The sequence below is a fragment of the Uranotaenia lowii genome, chromosome 1 (assembly GCF_029784155.1).
Source record: "Uranotaenia lowii strain MFRU-FL chromosome 1, ASM2978415v1, whole genome shotgun sequence".
NCBI classification, from domain to species: Eukaryota; Metazoa; Arthropoda; class Insecta; order Diptera; family Culicidae; genus Uranotaenia; species Uranotaenia lowii.
In genome coordinates this window covers 149272393-149295710 of record NC_073691.1, presented here as the reverse complement: position 1 = coordinate 149295710, position 23318 = coordinate 149272393, and the positions used below count along the sequence as shown (strand labels likewise).

The 23318-nt window shown below is 36.1% G+C and overlaps 2 protein-coding genes across 2 annotated transcripts in view; both read left to right on the top strand.

The window, feature by feature from the left end:
- Positions 1-23318, top strand: part of LOC129740476 (probable serine/threonine-protein kinase DDB_G0282963) — a 491691-nt gene that overhangs the window by 416222 nt on the left and 52151 nt on the right. The window lies entirely within an intron of this gene.
- On the top strand, positions 4286-8513 carry LOC129740478 (uncharacterized). The gene is made up of 2 exons (XM_055732164.1): positions 4286-5922; positions 6842-8513. The coding sequence occupies exons 1-2, from the start codon at positions 4439-4441 to the stop codon at positions 8379-8381; spliced, it is 3024 nt and encodes a 1007-aa protein (XP_055588139.1). The 5' UTR covers positions 4286-4438; the 3' UTR covers positions 8382-8513.

Genomic DNA, 23318 nt, shown 5'->3' with positions numbered 1-23318 from the left:
TGCCTATCACTTTTAACCAACTGAGAGTCAAATGGATATGTAGAGTATATAAAGTAAAACGAAAATGGACGTATGTTTCTTTTTGTAAAATTTTACCAAATGCACTCTTTTTTCTGTTGAAAGACATTTTAACAGAAAAAACAAACATATTTCTTCCAGTTTATGAAGTTCTTGTTCCCCATTTTATACAAAAATTACCAAACAGAATTAAAGGGTGATACGGTCAAAATTTGGTCAAGGGAAAACGCGTGTAAATCGGTGAAATCGTTTATTTAAAAAATCAAATTAAATTTCTTTTTCAAGCTTAATTAGTATAAGATTCAGGAAAAATATTCAGTTAGGCTTTCGTTTTTCCCAATCCGAATTGCCGGGCCTTACGCTTAACCCCTGCCATCAGATTTTGTACAGCCACCTTGTCCACCTTCTTCGCCGCAGAAAGCCACTTTGCCTTGAACTGCTGCTCGTCCTTAGCAGTTTTTTGGTCTTGTTTAGGTTCCGCTTGACAATAGCCCAGTATTTCTCAATTGGGCGGAGCTCTGGCGTGTTGGGAGGGTTCTTGTCCTTGGGAACCACCTGCACGTTGTTGGCGGCGAACCACTCCATGGCCTTTTTACCGTAATGGCAAGATGCCAAATCCGGCCAAAACAGTACGGAACAACCGTGTTTCTTCAGGAAAGGCAGCAGACGTTTATTCAAACACTCTTTTACGTAAATTTCTTGGTTGACAGACCCGGAAAATGCTGCTTTTCAAGCCACAGTTAAAGATGGCTTGCCAAACCAGATATTTCTTCGCAAACTTTGACAGTTTCATGTGCTTGAAAATATCTGCTACCTTTCCCCTTCCTTTTGCCGTATAAAACTTCTGTCCCGGAAGCTGCTTGTAGTCGGCTTTGACGTAGGTTTCGTCGTCCATTACCACGCAGTCAAACTTCGTCAGCATCGTCGTGTACATCCTCCGGGATCGCGCTTTGGCCGTCGTGTTTTGTTTATCATCGCGATTTGGAGTCACTAGCTTCTTGTAAGTCGATAGTCCGGCTCGTTTTTTGGCTCGAGGCACGGTTGTAGACGATACACCCAGCTTATTTGCGGCATATCGGAGAGAGGGATTAGGGTTTCGCTTGAAACTACCGGCAACTCTCTTTGTCGTCTCAGCGGCTTCCGGTTTTCGATTTCCCCCCGATCCAGACTTCCTGGCTGTCGACAAACGTTTCCCAAACATTTTAATTGCATTTGTAACGGTTGATTTGGCAACTTTTAGCGATTTTGCCAGCTTTGCGTGCGAGTAGCTCGGATTTTCGCGATGCTCGAGCAAAATTTTGGTACGCTGCTCTTCTTCCTCGGACGGCATTTTGACAACTGAAGAGTGAATTCCAAAATCAAAACAAGAGCAACATTCTACACACACATACCTTCAAAATGAGGGGTGTTCAGGTTTTTTAAATGCAAAATTGAAAGAAATACGTCAAGTTGATATTGACCAAATTTTGACCGTATCACCTTTTATTAACATCATGGCCGTAGAAACGGGGGGCGAGGGGGGGCGGTGGGGTTTTGGGAGTTAAGCCCCCTCCCATGGAGATCCAAAAAAGCAAGCGAGGTATTCTTCTCCACACTCAAAATTTTAAATTCACAACCAAATTATGATGATAGAGTAAGGTTAATCAAGAGTATAAATCTTGACTAAAAGCTAATGCCAAAACCTCAAAAACTCATCCTTAGATCAAAAATTCTGCTACACTTTTTGAATAAATTTTAACATGTTCATAGAAATTCAGGTCTGAATATTATTTTTTCAGTTAAATTAAATTATTTCGGAGGTTCTGATTCCTTAACTCCCAAAACCAAACTTGTATTCCTATTTTCGAATTTCGGATTCTGTATCCAGTTTGAAATTTTTGTTATTCAGTTCGAATAATCATAAGAAATTAGAATTGAAAAGCTGCTTTTGGTTCATATTTGGATTTGCATTTCATATCAAATTTGAATCATGTTTTTCGAGATTATATGCATTTTTAATATTTTGATAATATCTTCCGAATATGAAAAAAGAAAACTTTTGTTCAATATTCAAATTCGAAGTTCTTACACAAAATTCAAAAATTTAAAGTTTCGATATGGCAATCAAAAATTGAAAACTTAGATATTTTGAAAATCATATTTTAATTCTGATTCACAATACAGGTTAAAAATAAATAAATAAAATAGTGAATATATGTAAATTAAACTTGAACAACAGAATTCAAATAAAAGATTCATGAATGTTTGTTCGAAAACTTGGCTCAAAAAAGCCTGATCTGGAATAAGATTCAGAAACCGTATTTTTTTTTTTACATTTCAGAAATCGTTTAGAAATTCTGATACAGCGCAATTTTTGAATTCAGGTTCAGAATTCAGATTCAGAATGCAGTTCAAAATTCAGAAAAAGATTAAGCTTGTAAATAAATTTTACAATAAACATAAATTGTTGAGGAATTTATGAGATCATGAACTCAAGATGGCTTGTCAGTTCTATTTCTAGATTTCAGATTTCAATCAAAATAAGTTTGTAAACACAATTCAGCTGAAAATCACAAATAAGGTTAGAATTCCAGTTTTTTATGCCAAAGTCCCATTTTTTTTAAATAATCTACAGGATTTTCATTTTTCAATTGATTCTTCATGAAAAATATTTGCTGTTAAGAAACATGTACCAGATCTTCACCAAAAAAAATTTCGCCAAATTCTTTATTTTATCGGTGTATTGTTTTTAATATTATCAACCTATGAAGGACACTAAAATTCGGCATTTTATATTTCAGAAACCAATAGACACAAATCTGCTAATTTAATTTATTTTAGTAACGAGAAAAGTTGTGTTAAATTTTGTAGAATGGGGTTTCATTATAAGATTCGTTACATTTGAATAATGCATTTTAAAAAAGGATACTACCCAGCTAACATGAAATCGTAATAGATATGATAATTTAAATCGTATAAGATGACATTTTCAATCAGTATCGTTGAAAGGAACTGCACTGGGTTATATGCTGTCGATTTTAAATGTATAACAAATAATATCCGACTCATATATGATATATTCTAATCCGTACATTTGAAATCCGATAAATGTTTATTGATATCGCAAATGTGTCGTTAATATGTTGTTGGAATATTCGATTTACGAGTTCATCACTAAGCTGTTGGAAATGAAAGTTCAGTCATGATATATAGATTCATTTCAAATCACAATACTAGAATTAACGAATGTTTGGTTAAGAATCATATTAAACTTCTGAATAGAGCTAGCTGTCTACATTTACAGTCTAGTATGAATCAAATTTTCGCAGGCAGCCGTAGTGTTTTATTCAAATTGCTTTAAAAAAATGGTTCCAACACCACCGTTGAAATATTTTGATTTGATAAAAAAAGCCAAAGTAACGAAAATGAAAAAAAGTGGAACTTATAGCCGTCTGCTGCAAAAATATAGAAAACTGTGGAATGAAAGCAAAAGTCAAAAAAACATTCCGGAAAATCCTGTAATCCAAGAAGGCGTTTCAACATCAAGTCAAGGCAAACAAAATAATGTGTTGTGCAGTGCTGGTAACATCAGACTAAATATAAATATTATTAACTGTTTTAACGAAACGTATCTCCCAAAACAGATCCAGTAACGATCTCAGTCGACGAAAAAAACTTTTACTCCGAAGCTCCCGTAATACAAGGTAAAAATTATTTTATTTACTTCAATTTAAGTGCTTAAATAATTCCTGAATTCCTTCAAGATACCCGTCTTTCATTGATTTCATCGCTACGGGAATGGACATCTAATTACGGAATAACACAAACTGCACTAAAAACATTGATCTGTGTGCTAAATACACATCTAGCATTGAACCTCCCAAAAGACCCCCGTTCGTTCATGAAAACTCCTGCCAATCTGGACATAATAACAATGGGAAGAAACGGTAGTTATTGGCACCAAGGAGTTGAAGCATGTTTGAGAAGAAATTTTCAACAATTAAAGGATTCGACTACCATTTCACTGAACATCAATATAGACGGACTTCCAATTTTCAATAGCTCACAAAAAAATTTTTGGCCCTTATTGTGCAATATTCATGAGTATCCACAAAAACCTCCTATGGTAGTTGGTGTTTACTATGGACCGGAGCATAAGCCGGATGATGTGAATGAATTCATGACACCATTTATCAATGATATAATCCCATTATTAGAAAATGGTATGTTGATCAACGGGAACAAATTATCGATTAAGATTCTTTTTTCGTTTGTTATACATATTTTTTGTTCAACGCATTCAGCACAATCAACAAAATTGACTGCCAAGTTTAAGAAATTATCTGTGCAATTGCTGATTTGTTGATTCGATTGATTGGATAATTGATTCATAATTTATAATCATTATTGTTGTCATCCATCTAATCCTTCCGAATTTTCGATGGCTGAATCCGGGATTGAAACGGCCGCGGCCCCTGAGTGGCTTGTCAAGTTAGAAAGCCGAAGAGAACAAATCAAAGCTAAACTCGGTCATGAGAGTGGAAACGGAGCACCTTGCGTAGCATGTGGAACCAAATGTCCTGGTTTAGATCTTCATTTTTGGCGAAAAGTTTGTCGGAATTGCAAATGCAGGAAGGAACAACATGATTGCAAAGACGACGACGTTACTGGCTGGGCTCAATTTGAAATACTAGGGGCCATTCGATCCAAACCTGCGTACATAAAAATTTCCGAGCTCACTGATAAGCCCGTCCAGCTGGACTGGATTCCACCTAATGTGACTCCGGAGCTGGCCTCGGATTATATGACTCAGCTGGGTAAACAGAATATACCCATAGCTGGTAGTGAAGCAGCGGAAAAACGAAAACAGCAGCTAGAATATCAAGTTCCTCCCCATGATCTGGATGCCAGTTTGTGTCATAATCTTTCAGAAAACGAGGAAGCTCAGTTGGTTCAATATGTGGAAAAAATCAAGAAAAACTGCGTTGGTCAGGGTAGTGTGGTTCGAATAGGTGACGGTGTGAATTACCTTCCGCCATCTGGACGAGGACACGCAGGGCTCCCACATGCTACTAATACTTCTATACAAAAAGATAAAGTGCTTAGCCAATTGCTCGGTTCTGAAACAATTCAAAACATCATATCTGGAAACTCAGTTCCTCTGGGAAGGCCACTTTGCATTAGTAAAGAGACTTTGAAAGCAGATTTTATAGAAAGCCCTCTGATGTCGGATAAAACCAAGTACAAATTGAAACTCATGAAAATTGATTCCGAAGCCATGCAGAGTGCCGTTTTAAATGGTCCCGAAATCGATCGAATTATAGCTGGGATAAACGAAAAAGCTATTCCTTTCCAGGAAAATTGCGGACTTCTTGGTCCACTAGAAAAGTTCCGTCAAGAATATAAAAATAATCCTAAATTTCAAACAGAAATCGATAACTTTATTTCAACGTTGCCAACGCAAGATAGCAGCTCCACTAAAGAACACAATCAAGACCATTCTTTTAACTCTCCACTTCCGCTGCGAAACCTTTCCCGCCAGGATCAATTACAACACCAGGAAACGCCGGCACGTAAACTTAACTTTGAAGATAAACCTAACATTCCACTGTCAAGCCAATGCCGAAATGCCTTGAAACAGGACAAAGTGTTGGCAGACATAATGAATTCCGAACCACTCAAGGCAGTATTGCAAGGCCCGGTGTACGGAAAAACGTTAATAATCTCTCGTAAACCACTTTTCCCAGATTTTATAAGCAGTCCATTCCTTTCACCAGCGACAAAAACCAGACTGGAGCGAATGAAAATTAACACACAGACAATCCAAAGTGCTGTATTAAATGGTCCCTTTTACGACGAGCTTCTCACAAAATTGGATAAATCTACACCCACAATTCAGCCTCTGTGCCAATGGCGGCATCATTGGTACAAGGCATCATTGGTACAAGAAGATAACGCGACCGGTGCTGATTCGATTTGCTCCCACCGGGATTAACCTCCCAAGTTAACCGAATTGCGTATGTCTGAATGAAACAAAATAAAAACGTTTTCGCGTCCCTCCCCATCGCATCACAAGCCGAAGAAGGATGGAAATAAATACCGGCCAACACCAGGCAGCCAGCGAACCGAGCACTGTGCGTGTGAATGTAGCAAAAGCAACAACAAAAACATCCTTCTAATTCAATCAACCGGCAAACACGGCTAAGCTGTGCGTGTGTATGTAGCAAAAGCAACAGCAAAACATTCCTTCAATTCACCGGCAAACAACACCGGCCAAGCTGCCCGGCTTTAGCAGCTGTGTATATGTAGCGTGTGTATGTAATAGCAGGCAGTAAGCAAAGCACAGTTCTCATTCAATGGGTTTCCCGTTCCTTCACTCCCGTTCCCTTTCCCGTTTCCATCTTAAGACAAAGGAATGCATTGAAAGGAGGCCAAACGCCGGGAAGCCGCCGTTGTACGTTTTTTGTGATTGATCGGTAACAGAAAGCCTATGACAAATATACCTCGTCCTGCATGAAGCTCGAATAGTACACTGGTTAGAATGTCGGACTAGCAAGACGATAAAATTGGTGATGTGAGTTCGATTCTCACTACAGCGCTGTGGTTTTAATTTTTATTTTCTTGTTTCTGGGATGAATTATCCAATAGGAAGGAAATCCCATAAAATGTTTTACTTGTTTCGCTTGAATGTAGTGGTCATCATTTTGGTTGGGAGCCGAGTCCTTATGCCAGTTACGGTTTTTCAAACATACCGTCTTCGGCACAGTGCACATTTCAGCGCATTATCGGCACAGAGATTTGCTAAATAGGCATTGAATTTTTGCAACCTCTTCTATGGGTGTAGCATAAATTACGCACAAGATTCAATCCTTCAACCAATCGATGAATTTCGTGACGAATTTTTGAGCTATGATAGCGACAGTGACTTCCAGAAGGAAATAATAGATTTCGTCAAAAATTCCGATCTATCACAGTTTGATGTAACTCCAGACCAGATTCCAGAAGTGGCAGAAAATCGGAGGGACGCACAACGCACTAATGCCCTTCTCAACCAAATCACGTCAATTCCGACGGTTCAAAATGCTCTTAAATTTGGAGTCCAACCAGGCCACGTACTGCAAGTTTTTAACGAACCAATGCATCTTGATTTGCAATATCCAGAGAAACTATCTAAGCCTGTACTGGAAAAATTAGCGTCCATTAATCTCAACAGCTCTGCTATCGAAAGTGCTGTTGTGTGTGGTCCAGCTTATGATAAAATTTTGCATCAGTTAAACAAAAATCGGATCAACTATGCTTTCGACTCTGTTGTTGGTCCAATCGCTCAATTTAGGAACGAATATTTGGGCGACGATGGATTCCGTAAAGAGCTCGCTCGTTATATTGCACACCCAGAACCATGTCTTTTTCAAAATTTGATAGCGACCGAAGAGCTTCCCACTGGAGCAATGAGCGATGCTCAGATCGAACAGCTTCAACAACTTAGCGGAAAACTATCGGGATTACATGTTTCCCAAAGCGCTGATTCGGGTTTTGGTTCTGTACCTCCCACACCGAACTACTCGACCTACCCCGGATTACTGAGTTCTACAAACGAAGAAACAGGCTACGATATTAATCGTGCACAACTGACCGCACATGAAGGCAAGCTTGTTTCGATCCCTGCTATCCAAGATATGAATATGTACCCTGAAGTGCGTCCAAGTAAAGGTTCCATTGGTCAACTTTCATCCAACGATAGTGTTGCATTGCCATCAACTGCCAAGGCCGTCCATCCAAAATCGCTGTTAAAGACTCCAGAATTCATTAACTGTGGCGGTTGTCAGAAATCCATTATGTGTGGGGAAGTGGCCGTAAAAGCTGAACGTGCCGGCAAAAGTGTAGCTTGGCATCCACAATGTTTCAAGTGCCACAAATGCGAAGAGCTGTTGGCCGATTTGGTTTATTTCTATCATGGCGGAAATGTCTATTGTGCCAGAGATTTGGCTGAAATTTTGAAGATTCCACGATGTTCAGCTTGCGATGAGTTGATTTTCACCAAGGAATACACAGCAGCTGAGGGAGCGACGTTTCACATTAAACATTTCTGTTGTTATCATTGTGACGCACCTTTGGCCGGCCAGCAGTATGTTCCTGATGAGAAGAGCAATATGCCACTTTGTTTGAATTGCTATGACACTTACTTTGCCAAAACGTGCCATCGATGCCGTGGAAGCATTGGACCTGCTGAGCAGGGTGTTGCTTGGGGAAATATTCATTGGCATGGATCATGCTTTCTGTGTAGTGGCGTTGATTGCGGTAAATCTCTTATTGGCGGTCGATTTTGTGTGAAGAATGAAATGCCATTCTGTAGCCCGCAATGTCTAAGAAGTGTCATTGCATGAAAAAATCGTAATTTCGTTCACTACTGCATCCTTATGAAAAAGCACCTGGTGCTATAATATATACTAACTACCCATAAATATCCACTATATAGCAAGTGCATTTAAAAAATAAAACGTGCCAACTAAACAGAAGCGTGAAACATATTTTACAAATATACAAGATAAGGTGCTTTATATGCGATACGCCAGCACGATGTTTTTTAAAATCAGTTGTGAATTTCAACGGAATTTTTGGATGCGTAAAATGCACAACCAGAGGGAAATATTCACATGATTCCAGAACTGTAATATTTCCGAATTCCAGAGCTGAAAAACGAACGGACGACATGTTTCGAGCAAATGCCTATACTAATCATCAACGTGGAGAAACCCCCTTGGTCAAATTGCCGATCGATATGATTGAGGACATCGTAGTGGCAGACTCGCTTCACTTGCTTGAATTAGGAATAATGCGGAAACTATTGACTACGTGGATTACTGGAAAAATGACAAACCGTGCTAAATGGAGCACAAGTCAGAAAGGAGAAATTTCTAGTTTTCTGGAACAGGTTCGATTTCCCATTGAAATCCATAGAAGAATGCGTCCTTTAAATCACATATCATTTTGGAAAGGATAAGAGTTCAGAAATTTTCTAAATTATGTTTCCATCGCTTTTCTTGAAGAGTACCTTTCTCCAAAATACTACGAACATTTCCTTCTTTTATTCTGTGCTGTTCGTATTTGTTCATCGCCAAGATACAAACATGCCCTACCGATTGCTCGAAATCTTTTTCAAGATTTCATAAGCCAGTTTAAAGCTTTGTATGGAGTAGAATATGTTACAAGCAACGTTCATAACCTGAGTCATATTGTGGATGAAGTTGAACGATTTGGTGTTTTGTCAACGCTTACAACATATCCATTTGAGAATGCGTTGAAATCTTTAAAAAGAAAAATAACAACCGGTCCCAATCCGCTTGCACAAATTGCAAAGCGTATTATGGAATCAAACGAAATTCAAAACAAATTCCAGGATAGTAGCGAATCCATAAAATCATATCCTTGTAGCAATAACGGGAATTTAGAGTTCGTCAATTTCACTTTAGGTAATTCGTTCAACGATCAATGGTTTTTATCAAGAGATTCCGAAATTGTTCAGATGACTTCTTGCTTGCAGAGTGGATCAGATCTGTATGTCAAAGGAAAAGTAGTTTATAAAAAGCAGCAACATTTTGTCAAGCCTCTAAATTCTGCATTTATTGATATCTATTCAACTGCAAGTTTGTGTAACGACACTTCTCATGTAGAACTTTTCAAAACGGATCAGATAATGTGTAAACTAGTTCCGATCAATTTGAGAACCAAAATACTATTTATACCTCTTATTCACACGATTCAATAAAACACATAAGAATCACCAATTATCTGATTATTATTACACTTTTCCCAATACATTCATATTGATTAATTTTTGAAGAGAAAATTTATAAATTAATTCTTTATTAAAAAACATTTAGAGTGAAAAAAAAATCAATGTATACATAGAATAAAAAATAAATGAATAAAGTTAAAAAAAATTATTGCTCATCCGAAGATAGTTCAACTTCTTCAAAACTTTCTTCATTTGAACCATGTCCATCGGTCTCCTCAGATATTTCCTTACTATTTCCATGGGTCAATGGGTTTTCGGCGGCTTTATCAGAAGAATTAGTTTTTTTAACGCGGTTTGGCCTAACAGCGGATTTTCTCAACATTTTTGATTCAGCCCTTGCCTTGCTGTATCGGAACAATTTTGTTCTGAAGAAACTCTCCAATTTTTGCATGGTATATGTTGGATCTCCAATCGAGGTTATATCGAAAATCAATTTAATGATATTCCCGAACTCACGGAATCCTCGAGAAGACTTGCCGCCTCGGCTAACTCCGGTCCAAGTAAACAAATTCCAAAAAGTTCGGCAAAAAAACATATCCGCAATAAAATACACTGCATTATCACCTTTCTCATGGTATGAGTTTGGAATGATTACCTTAGCCGAGTATTCCAACTGAAAATAAAATAATGTGAGACCTTAGTTTTAAAGAAAAGAAAAGGTTTTGAATAAAATCTGACAAAAAAAAATTAATAAAAAGTATTACATATTTGTTCCGTAAGGTTTCGTCCGACAATGCAGTATTCCATTCAACTAACTGAATCTCGTTCTCAATCGGTTTATGCAGTTCTACAGAGCTCGAATTCTCTGGTCTCTGGTTTTTGTTCATTTCAGAAAGTGAACTCATCCTTTCAAAATTTTTCTGGAAACAAGCTTCGACTACCTTCTCAATTGTTGTTTCGATGTGTGCTTTTAAGTTTTCGATTATTTGAACAATTCTGTCATCTTGAAAAGATATAAAAAATATTATGTTATGAAATATATTTTATTATTTGTCTTACCTGAACTGGGCGTTTTATTCAATGTTGTTGAAGTTTGGGGAGCTACATAGAATATTTCATTCTGTGAATACATAACATCATCTACAATTGTATGAAAAACAAAAGTTAAGATGAAAAAGGACGGCATATTGAATATTAATTTATAAATACCTTGTGACATAGGCGAGTTGGGTCCTTCTACTATCAATTGGGTCTTCACATCATTTGCTCCGAAATGTTCCACCAAAGGCTGAATCGAACAGTTAGCAGGTGACTGAGATATATCCTGGTAGGACACAATTTGATTTGACGAACCGGGATATGCTTCGAACGTTGTTATGTGGGACGGCAGGTTATTTGAAATCATGTTCCCGGTCGCTTCCTCAACTTCTATCTCCGTTATTATTTCCCCTGCTGGCTGTTCAATTTCAAGGGTATTCGGCCCAGCTTGTTTATGACAAACCACATCATTGGTTTTCAAAGAATCTGTTGTAAGATGAAGAATTAATCTAAAGCTCAATTAAAATGAAAAATAAACTTACCAACGAACTGCTTGTTGTAATCAACTGGGAGATTTTTTTTAGCCTTACACGGCTTGCTGGCTTTAAGTTTCTTGCGTTTCGTCTCTATGTCGGACACATCCGTGTTCGTCAGAGCAAGAGTCGCTGCCTCCGCCGATGCCAAGTTCCTGAATTTTTTATGAATTATTACGGGAATGTCCTTAGTGACACCGTAGTAAGCCATTCCGCTGGTTCTTAATGCCTCCACTTTTTCATTGGATAATTTGGGCCACTTCAAAATGTGGCGCTGAATCCACGAAGATGGGACGCACATCACTTTGAACTGCGATGCTTCAATGAATTGGACAACCGTATACATTTTCTTTTAGAATTCAATTTAAACGGTACCGTAGCTTCCAAATATCCCAATTCACTGTTTTCAAATAACTTTCAGTGGTGCCAGACAATCGTTTTGTTATTTTTTTAAATTAACCAATACGATAAGTATTTTCAAAAATCTTTCATACATATTGAATAAAAGGTTTGGATTTTTCTAATAACAATATTTTAGAAGAAACCCGTATGAAATTAAAATATCCAGTAAATTCTCAGAACGAATTCAATCCGTTTTTTAAGCCTTTTAAGGATACACGTATTTCGTCAATCTGGCAGCCTTCATTACAAATGCAATTCATATTGTGGACAGCAGTCGCATAATATAAAGTCGCAATTGTATATCACCTACATTGGGGAATTCTTTTCGATAAAATATACTTACTATCATATATTGATACTGTTGAATCGTATATGATTCTTGAACGGTTTATATCTACATTAAAATGTAGCTATATAGGAAAGATCTATTTATAGAATTGCCGAAAAAAAAATTATGGGCTATCCATAAACTATGATATTTTTTCAAATAAACCATTTTCCTCTGTGCTACTAAATCCATCCAACATCCCATACTTAAGAAAAAATCAATTGATAAATATAACTTTAAATGATTTTAGCAAGCGATACATTTAATGTAATAAGCTAACCAAGGCATCATTGTGGTAATACTCTTCGGCCCCGGATCTATGCCATTAGCGCGAAGTATTTTTAGTCCACTGAGCTCGGCGCAGTTGTGCATAACCATGGTTCGTTATATTTATTAATGAAATTTAAGAAAGAATGGGTTTTGTTGTACGAAAAGAATTTATACATATGGGAAACTTGAAGCTTTTTTGAAAAGCTTAAGACTCGCATATCTATAAAATCACTTCGCATTGACAAATTTCAAATTTGAGTATCTAACTGATAATAGCGATATTAAAACTGGTTAAATAGAGATATTATAAACGAATGCATTCTTTGCCACAGATCTACGAAAAATGCATACCAATTATTTAAGAACAAAAAACCTTAATTTTCAAATAGTTACAATTTATGCAAACAAAAGGTTGTTTCTTGGAACGATAAAAAACTTAAAAATTTTACTTACATTTATTGCTAATGCTGTGGCAATTTATGGTGGCACTGCTTCTGGATTCCAGTTAAAAGTCATCATGTTCTTCTTTGTTCAATTATCACAGATTGGCCCTTCGATAGGTATTGAACTAAAAATAAAAGTTGTGAGAAATTTTGCGAAAACTTAAATACAAACCTTGATCTGCAACCGTTAGGTTACAATTATTTGTTAGCATCTTTTCCACAATGGTTTTAGGGGCCTCAATTTTGAAACAGGATTTCCGACCAGCAGCATCTCCGTAGTAAAAACACTTTTCCATATCACACAAAATACTTATTTTCATAACTTTTGTCCTTCAACTTAATTATTTCCATTTCTGTTGTTCTGTTTCTTTTCAAATTTTTCGAGCATTCAGTTTTGTAAATAAAAATTTTCCAACGGCTACTATTTTTTCTGAAAAGGTTACTTTGAAATAAACTTTTTCTTGAGCGTACAAATTTCAAAAGTTGTTCTCGGAGTAATGGAATTTCATTAGGAATTATGTACGTATGAGCGTGGAGATGTTTGATGTTTTGTTTCATGAACGAATCGAATTCGATGAAAATGTGTCAATTTATTTGATCATATACTGAGTGTTACATATATTTTATAAAAAGAACCACCAGTTAAAAAAAGAAATACTGAACTTACACTATTAGCAATTGTACAATCGAATATATCCAGAATATAAGAAATCCGATGTTTAAATTCTATTCAATGTTGCATTGTTTATGGACGGCCTTCAACCTATATTTCAGTGGTTCTTGAAACGGGTCGAATTGATTGCTCCAAGTGACAGAATATGTTGAGCTCAAGTTCGAGTATTACGAATTGGTGATGTGCCATAGTGGTAGAATCGTCGGCAGCTAACTCAGAGGACCGGAGTTCGAATCTCGAAAGGTACTTACATATGTGATAATATAAAATAAACCACAACAAACACACACTGTAGGACGTTTCTATATGAAGGCCAAAGTTTATTTTTATTTTTGATCAAAATAATGTCGTATATCGTGATAAAATATCATGTTATTCGGGTTTGAAACTATCGTAAACTTGTACAAATCGAATCCTATGTCTTTGCAATTTTGAAATAAAGCAAATGACATCTAATCGTATATATATTTTAATGGAAGATAAACTAAATCGTACATTCAATGTTGGAAATTTCTTTTCATATTTATATCGCCTCCATTTCTGTAGCTATATGCTCTTTTCGTAAGTTTTATACGATCATTTAATGTGGTATATTTATATGTTTAACTCAACTGTTTCAGAAATATACCTACCAAAATGTTTGCTGGGTAACAGCAAGCGAAAAAAAACGAAATATCTCGTATTTGGTTCGCAAAGTGTTAATATTAAAGTTTCTTTGAAAGCCAAATTTAGAACTCAAATCATTAATTTGGTTGAAGTTTGCACCAAGCAAATTTGATCCAAAAATCTGATGATTTTTATCTCTTACTTTTTTTAAATTTGATTTATTTTCATCAAAGGTTAAAATCTTGGAATTCTTCTTACGGCCCTGATTTACATCAACTGACTTAAATATCCTGTTTTCATAATAGGACATCCTTAAGTCATAATAAAAAGTGAATGCGATAATCGTCTTTAAGTTAGCAATAAGCCCCTTAAACAGTAATTAATATGTGCAAAAGCAACCTTCTTAAATGCATAGTACACAATTGAAAAGCGCACGCAAATACGCATGTCTTTAAAAAAAATCTTTTTGAAATGTAGAATTTTGTCCTATTTAGTCTGGTTTGTCAGCTGAACATTAAACACTACAATGCTTTCGAATAATACAGATAAGAATCAAGTGAATTTAAAATTGGTATCAGCATTTTTGGAGCCTTTGTTTCAATAACTGTTTTTAGAAGATTTCGGCGTTCCGAATTTGAATCATTTGTCCGAATTTGTCTATCAGCTCTTAGTGATATGGAGTGTAGAAATTTTTAAATTCAAGAACTTTGTTGAAGACTGCAAAAGCGATTGGACTTATGGTGTAAGAAATATCTGACATTTAATTTTAGTTAAAATTTCTTAAAAATATTCTAAAGACACCCGTAGAATTGAGAAAAATTAAAAATTAAATGAAAGTTTTAGACTTTTTATCTCAGGTCAGAAGTCATGGTCTTCGACAAAGTTCATTATTGAATTAAAACCTTTAATGTACAATCTTTGTTATTATCTACAGTTTTGCCAACAATGTGCACAAATTGATCGAATGAATTCTAACCTATTTTCCAAAGTTATTTCGAAAACAAGAGCTTTTTATGGGAGTAATATATACTATTCCAGAAATTATAAGCACACTTTCAAAATAATTTCAAAAAATTGTTCTATTAAATTTTATTCATTTTATTTGGCACACTGTATTATAAAGTGTGTACTACCCAACACTGTACACTTATTTGATGAAAATCTTTAATCATGAGCCAGAAAAAAAATCGATTCAAAATGACCGTAAACATAAGGTGTGCTCATAATTTCTGGAACAATCTATATAGAAATTTTATTGATCGTAATTTGGATGTAAACGTTCCCCTTGGCTGTAGAAAATTTGACAACTTCAATAGTCAATGCAAAACTGCTTCTATACCCAAATTAAAACATAAATTTAATCAATTTTTGATCGATGATGATGATCAATTTTTATACAACTGAAAAACACTCTTTCTTCAAAGAGATCTTTAATTAAAATGTATTTATTGCAACCTTCACAAAGCAGTAGAGGACATAAAACCCTACTTAAAACTATTTCGGAGATTAACTAAAATTCTGAAAAAGCCCCAGAAGCCAATTCCTACTCTGAAAGATGGAGATAAACTTCAAAATCGACCATGTTTGTCGACCGGCTGTCCCTTTTTGTACCGAGAGTTTTTGAGGTAATCGTCACTTCTCAACTGTACACTAGTGTACACGCTCAGCAAGTTTGCGTAAGAAATTCCAAAATCAACTTTTTAGAAAATATCTTACGTTTCTTTAACAAAAAAATAAGAGTTTTATTTTTCAGAAAAGGATTTAATATCGATGTTCCAAAATTTCTAACCTCTTCTGATAGACTCACTCTATGAATATTAATTGCGTTGTATTAAAAAAACTCTATATTTTGCATCAATTGAAAAGAAAATGATTTTTTAACATTGGCAAAGGTTTAGATATACGTGATTCCATTTTCATATCCCGCATCACTATTTACTGACCCGACCTCTCTGAGTGGCTTCTCGTAGCCATTCGGAAAAACACTCAACGCATGTCGCCAAGTGACTTTCCACATAAAATAAGTCACTCCCCCACTTGCTGTCATTGGGTCAGTATGTTTTGCTAATCTTTATTGCTTCCCACCGGCACCGATTCCTAATAACAACGACCATGAAAGCGATAAGAACAATCTGCTTCATCAATAATTCCAGCCACAGATTGACGAAAGCCAATTCTCCGACAGCCATCAAATGGCCACACAGGTGACGTTCCCCGAAACGCTTCTGGTTAAAATGGTCCAGTTCCGGCGAATTCACTCCAAGTTGCTGACTTTCACTCGGACTGTTTCTCTTTTGACTCTTTCGTCGACGAGACGACAGCCTGCAGCAGCAGTCAGAAAACTTCTTTGGCAGGGCAAAAGGTCCGTTGAAAATGACTCGCCCCCCGCCGAGTTAGTCAAGTTTATTATTATTGTTATCGTTATTACGATTACATTAATCCCTGTATTTTCAGCGGCAGCCGTCCGATGCCCGTCTATCTGTTCGGCCAGCCAACTGACCGTGTCATGCTCATGACGATACGGAAAACGCAGGACGTCGTCGGGCGAAAGCCTCAAAATGCACCCCAATGGAGTCGTGTTGTGGCGCTGCAATATCGTGGCACGCTAAATAAACATCGGGTCATACACTCTTCTTCTCTGTCCTATACACGGTCGAATGACGGTAATAGACATCCAGAACTCGGCCTGTTTTTGCCGGACCACGCACATTGTCACGCCGGGGTTATCGCGATTATCGTTTGTCTAGACGCTGTGTTAGAAGTGCTCTGCCAAATTGTGGATTAGGGCCCGTTCCATAAAATCTACTTAGGTTGACCTCCATATTTGTTCTGTTATTGTGTGTCAGGAACAGGCTTCCGAAAAGTACTGGCGAACGACAGTACTCTTGCAAACGTCGCACATGCACCTCGATGAAAGCTTCCCGAATATTTCTTCCCCGACAGTTTTAAAAGGAGCGGTCGTGCGATGTACAGCGACAGCTTGTTTTACCTCATGCGAGAGTTTGCTCGTGGGTATGAAAGTTTTTTAAGCTTCGTGACAGTTTTGGGAAAATCTTCGTGACAGTTTTCAATGCGTTGAATTTCGCATGACAGTACTACTTACTCCGTCCGACTGTAGCCGAGATTCGCTCGGGCCGAGTTAATTTCAAACGAACGTATGATTTTTCCTTTTGCTTGAAGCTACTGCGGGTGGTGATCACCCCAACCACCCTCCCCTTCCCTTTTCGCCTAACCTGACCGGCACCACACATCGCGTTTTCCTCGGTCGTATGCTGCTGCTCGGTGCGAATAGATGGCTCGTTCGATCTATTCGAAACCGAGCAGCAGCGCATACGATCGGGCATGGGTACGGTATGGGCATGACAGTCACCCGTGACAGTCCTGCAAAAACTGTCACGCCCTGCAGCCGACAGTTAGGTGAAATTATTTTCGAAACAGGAGGCATGAAGGGATGAAAACCGAACGGTCGGTTGGGTTCGCTACAGTTTAAGCACAACATTTTCGACAACGCATGCTTTGAGCCGATTGTTCAGGTACAGCCTGGGTTCTCGCACGTGTGCGATGTAGCCGAAGCATTACGATTCGTTACCGACGGTACAGCAGCGAACCGAGTGGTAAGGAAAACCGAGACAGTTGGTTTGGCAAGAAAAAAGCTGTCATAGCAAAGCTGTACTTTTCGGAAGCCTGGTCAGGAAGCTTACCTTGCAGCTTTACAGCCTCGCACTTTGACCAATCTTGTATAGCTTTTCGGTGTTTGACAAATATGTTCATAATTTACCTTGATAACCCGCATAATAAAATAATTCTAATCGGTTCAAAAGAGTTTTTACCTTTTATCAAACTGAAAAAGTAACAGTCCCAGCAAACATCTGAAAAAACGTTTTTACATCCTATTGAACTCGAGTCTAATTTTATAAAGCTGTTCTCAACACTTTTACAAATTGATTCAAATAAAACAATTGTGTACAACGTAAAGTTTAAAAGTGAATAAGCCACCTGAATAACATGAATTAATTTTTGTAATTTTTTTCTATTTCTTTCCAGGTAACATCAAACGCTGATCCTTATTTCGTCTTTTTTATGGTTCGAATGTTTTGAAATCTGGTAATTTGGCTATTTCAAACAATTTGAAAACAGATCAATTTTTGAGCGAAGTGTGGGCAAAGCTCAATTCAACAACAGAAAATCAATCTGGTAAGCGAATAAAATCAAATCTGAAAATGTGAACCAATTAAGATTTATATAGATTAATACAGAGAAAAAAATTTGAGGCACATATTAAAAACCAGGCACAATTAGAAAAAAATGCTGAAAACATGAATTTTATTAATAATGTGTTGCAATTTTCTTCTATTTATTTTGTTTTATTGAAAGACATTTAAATTCGATTCGATGCTTTCTATAGGGCTTCAGCATCTTCTAAGCCAGGCATGTCAAACTCGGGGTTCAATGCGGCCCGCGTAGCCCCGTCTTAAATTGTCACAAAAAACACAACTGATTTTTATGTAAAATATTACTGCAAAAAAAACTAAAGCTGAATGTACCGATTTAACTGATTTTGACTGCGGCCCTCTACGTCATAGAAAATTTTTAATACGGCCCGCACACCTAAACGAGTTTGACATGCCTGTTCTAAGCCCATCATAATGTTTGAGACAATTGTAGATCGTGACTTGTTACAACTTTGTACAGACAGCGAATCATTTTATCCAATCAACAACGTGTCAGGTTCAAAAAACTGTTTTTTCAAGGGATTTTTTTACTTTGACTGTAAGTCTTGAGGATGATGTAATAGGACTTTGACATATTTAACAAACCTACATATGTATTTTGATCAGATAAACAACTTTGTCAAAGACATCAAAGCCCTAATTAGAAAAACAAAAAAGTTATCATTTTTATCTCGCTAATGGTGGACCCCTAGGCAAAAATTTTCAAACCAGAATATGCTCCATATAAAACTGAACAATGTTTCTGAAGACATCAAATGTCTATCTCTTCATCCCTGGGCGCTATTAATTTCGTACAGCTAGATTCATATTCTGCACCCCTGTGCACTGGACGAGGCAGTTGTGGAAACAATATTTTGGACTTCGTGATGATGCATTTTGTAAACATTTCCCCGCAAATTTAGTACAATTTCTAACAAAGTGCGTTGGTTCCTGACAAACAATATTGAAAAACGAATTTCCCCACTTTGTGGTGTTCTTTGGAGGTTACGAAATTTTGTGCCTAAACATGTCTTATTGAAATTCTATTATGCTTTCATCCACTCAGTCTTACATTATCTTATCTCAGTCTGGGGTCGAGCGTCTCAATCACATCTACAAAAGCTTCAATCATTGCAAAACAGATGGTTAAAGAATATTTACAACCTCCCTATGCTATACTCAACAAAACTTATTTATTCATCCAATTCTCATAACATTTTACCAATAGCTGATCTTTGCGATTTCCAAACCATAATGTACGTCTTTGACAACATACACTCATCAAATACCATCCAGAACATTAATTTTACAACAGCTATAAGAACACATAATACCCGTTTTTTTAATTATCTACAACCCTGTCGGTCGTTTACAACTTTAGGGCAGAAACGAATTTCTTTCATCGGACCAACCAAATATAACATCTTACCCAATGATCTTAAAGAAATAAATAGTATATCCATATTCAAAAACAAACTGCTTCAAATATTTAAGGAAAATATTAGTCGTTAAATAAATCGAACAAAGCAAGCTTTTATGATATTTTTAATTATGTAGCTTAAATTTAGTGTAACCTTAATTTTAAAATGTAAAATATCTTGTAACTTCTAGTATAATCCATTTTGTTTAAATTTTGTTTGTCTCAAACATGAATCTCTTCAAAGGAAATCTTTTTCCATTGAGATTCATAGTGTAAATTAGCTTAAATAGTATTCGTCACATTTCCTCGCAATTAATTAAAATTTTGAGTTCTCAGCATGAGTAAAATTTGCTCGCGTATTGTATTTTTATTCTCTTTTCGTTTGCTGCCAGACGTGCTGAGAACAGTAGCGTCCATTACCAGGGGGCTCATAGCTTTTTGGTGTGGGGAAGTGTGGTGGGCCGCTACAAAAAAAAACAAAAAAAAAAACAAAAAATAAACAAAAAAAAACAGTCTCAACCATCCGAGTCTGTTTAGTGAGAACAGCTTTACTTTTCAAGTTCTCTGGTTTTTATTATTATTTTTTTTATTAAATTTCGAACCATCCTTTGAATATCGCACGTGTAATTGTTTTTATCAATAGGTAAAAAAATGAATGTGAATTCGTCACATCAAAATCAAAACATTAAATGAGTTCACTCACACAGACATACGGTATTTGACAATCCATGCAACGACAAGAAAATAAAAATGCTTCGTTTGCTTCAAGATAGCAATGCTCTTTAACCATTCAAAATTCGTTTTGGTGGTGTGGAAAAGCATTGAATTGGATATATAATTTAGTCACAGCGAAATTATTGCTTCTTTACTGGGCAGCGGTTAAGGAACATTAAAATGAACCTTATTCAAAATTATAATTTTTTGAAGAATGGATTCGTTTTGTAAACCAATTGTTTTCAGACTATGGTTTGAACAAAACTTTGAATCAAAGAATTTGGTTAAATGTCAAAAGTGAAAAAATTTTCTAAGCAGAGAGAAATGGATTTGAAACAGACATTTTGAAATGTTCCAAATTCAGTGCATATTTGCCCTTGTTTTTATTTTAACAATTTTTTTCGGAATAAAAGATTGTTTAGTTGACATTTATTGCGCACACTTGCTCTCGTGTACGGATTAAGATAGGAAAAATAGTCTGAATAATCTTTTAAGATTGATTTTCCTCAAGTCCAGAATTCTGCCAAAATAGTCATTACAGTTGTTTCTGACATTTCTCATGCACACTTGTTGGGCGTGTACAAATAAGCAAGGAAAAATAACCGGGTGACAAACACGGTCGTTTCTGAAGTAATTTTTCCAAAAAATTATAAGTTTTAGTGAAACAGTATTATATCACGAACACTTCCAGCGCCAAATAGGATTAAGGAAATTATCAATACATTCTTTACGATTATTATTCTGTTTTTTTTTTTTTAATTGTCTAAACAAGTTCTAATCAATCCAACGAGAATGTCAATAACTTATTTCACTCCTCAAACTTATTACCTCGTACCTAGTTAAGAAACAGTTAAGATAGACTGGAATTCAAGGATTCAGTCTGGTTATCTGATGTCTGCGCCTTAACACATACACTCAGGGTGGCCAACATTCTTTTTCGAAAATCAGGGAACTGTCCAAGTGACCATAAGCATTAAGCCATAACCCTTAATCAGCATTAAATCAACATTTCTAATGCAAGTTAGCATTATGTCAACATTCATAATGCTTTTTAGTCTTATATAAATATTATTAATGCATAGAAGCAATAACAAAAATTAGCACTAATGGCAGAACTATATGCACATATAGAGCTACTATATAAAGTAAACAAGCATTAAGACTATAGCACTAGACCTTCCTGTTAACGCTTATATAAATCTTTTATAAAGCGTAGAAACGTCAAACCCGCGAATGTAAACAAGAGTGATTTTCTCATTTGCTGCGTGTGAGTAAGCAAGACAGCAAACGAAAACAAACAGAGAGGGCTGTTGCAGTTGTCTTCTCATGCATACATTGTCTATGAAGTTGTGTGATCCGAACAGTACTTGAAGTACGGGTAATTTCACCTACCTTATCAGCATCAAGAGTGGTCGAAATGGTGAAGGCGCAAGGAAAGATAAAGGCTGCTGCGGGATCCTCGGTTCGAGACTCATCATAAGTAATTCATAATTCAATTATAATCACTTCTCATTTCATAGAACACTTCATTAAGCAAGCATAATCCTTCATTCAGCAGGTTGATTGATCTTGTAGATATTGATTTTATTTATATATTTTTGTTCATTTTAATAAATCAAAGAATAATTTCCTAATTTGAATTTCCGTTTCTAATCAATCATGATCAATTAATTAATTAAAAAATTGAAAGGTGTTCTAAGTATTGTTAATGCTTTAATACGGCTGGCGAAAAATGACGTTTTGATGGTGCTCTAATTCAGCATTTGTAATGCTTATTAAAGGCTATGTCGTGATAGCATTTATTCAGCCCGCTATTTCGCTTTTTTAGCATTAAATCTGCATTATTTACGCATATAGTGCAAAACAAGCATTAATTCAGAGTTAAATATGGGAATATAGAGTTAATTAAGGGCTATATTTAAGTGCTTATTGGTACTTGGGTGGTGAATTAAAAATCAGGCTACGTAAAATTAACAGAAAATCAGCTCAAAGTGATGACCTTTTTTTGGTCGTCGCTCTACATTTTCAATTTTTTACTTCAGCAATCGTTATCCGGTTTCTTACTACCCATTTTTTGTCACATTCGCAATATCAGGCATATTTTCAAAAATCAGGGAAATTCAATGGCTTAACAGGTTGTCAGGTTGAGCTTACTCTAGCGATTGCTATCGCTGATGTTCAGAGCTTGTCTTCCAAAAAAGTCCGCGGTTTTCGAAAAGATTTGTAATCGTTTAAATTAAAACTTTCGATGATAAATTTCATATAGCGAGTTATGTAACTTAGTTAGGTTTTGGCTTTAAATTTAAATCTTCTGAGTTGACTGCAGCAGATTCAAAAGTAGGGGAATGGTTTCTAAATGGGCCTATCGGGTTAAATGACCCTACGGCTGTTTGATGAAATGGCTGACTAGACAGCTTATCTGACCATTGCATTTTGAGGGTGATACGCTTAAAACATAAGGCAAGAAAGAATTTTATGAATTTACAAACTCAAAAAAATTTAAAAAATCATACAAGGTTTGGATACATTTTGATGTAATATTTCGACTTTTAAAAATTATACGTAAAGAAGCTTAAAACAAAAACTAGGATGGTTTTTGTTTCTTACTCAAATGAAATTAAGAAACAAAACATATTTCAGCATTTATGGAGGTTTAAAAATGATTATATAGTGGAATAATAGAGTGTTTTTGTATGCCCGCATCATGTTTGTAAAATGCCTCCATCCTATAATAACAGGTTAAATAGAATAAATAAATGATTTTTATCATTGAACCTTCAAATCTAAGCTCTGAATAACGATTGTATCCCATTTACCCGAAAACCATTGCCCAGAATGAATTTTTCCCAGAATGACAAATACCCGAAATCAAACCCCAGAATGAACCATTTCCCAGAAAAAAATTCCCCAGAATGCACCATTTACCAGAAAATTTTTTCCCAGAATG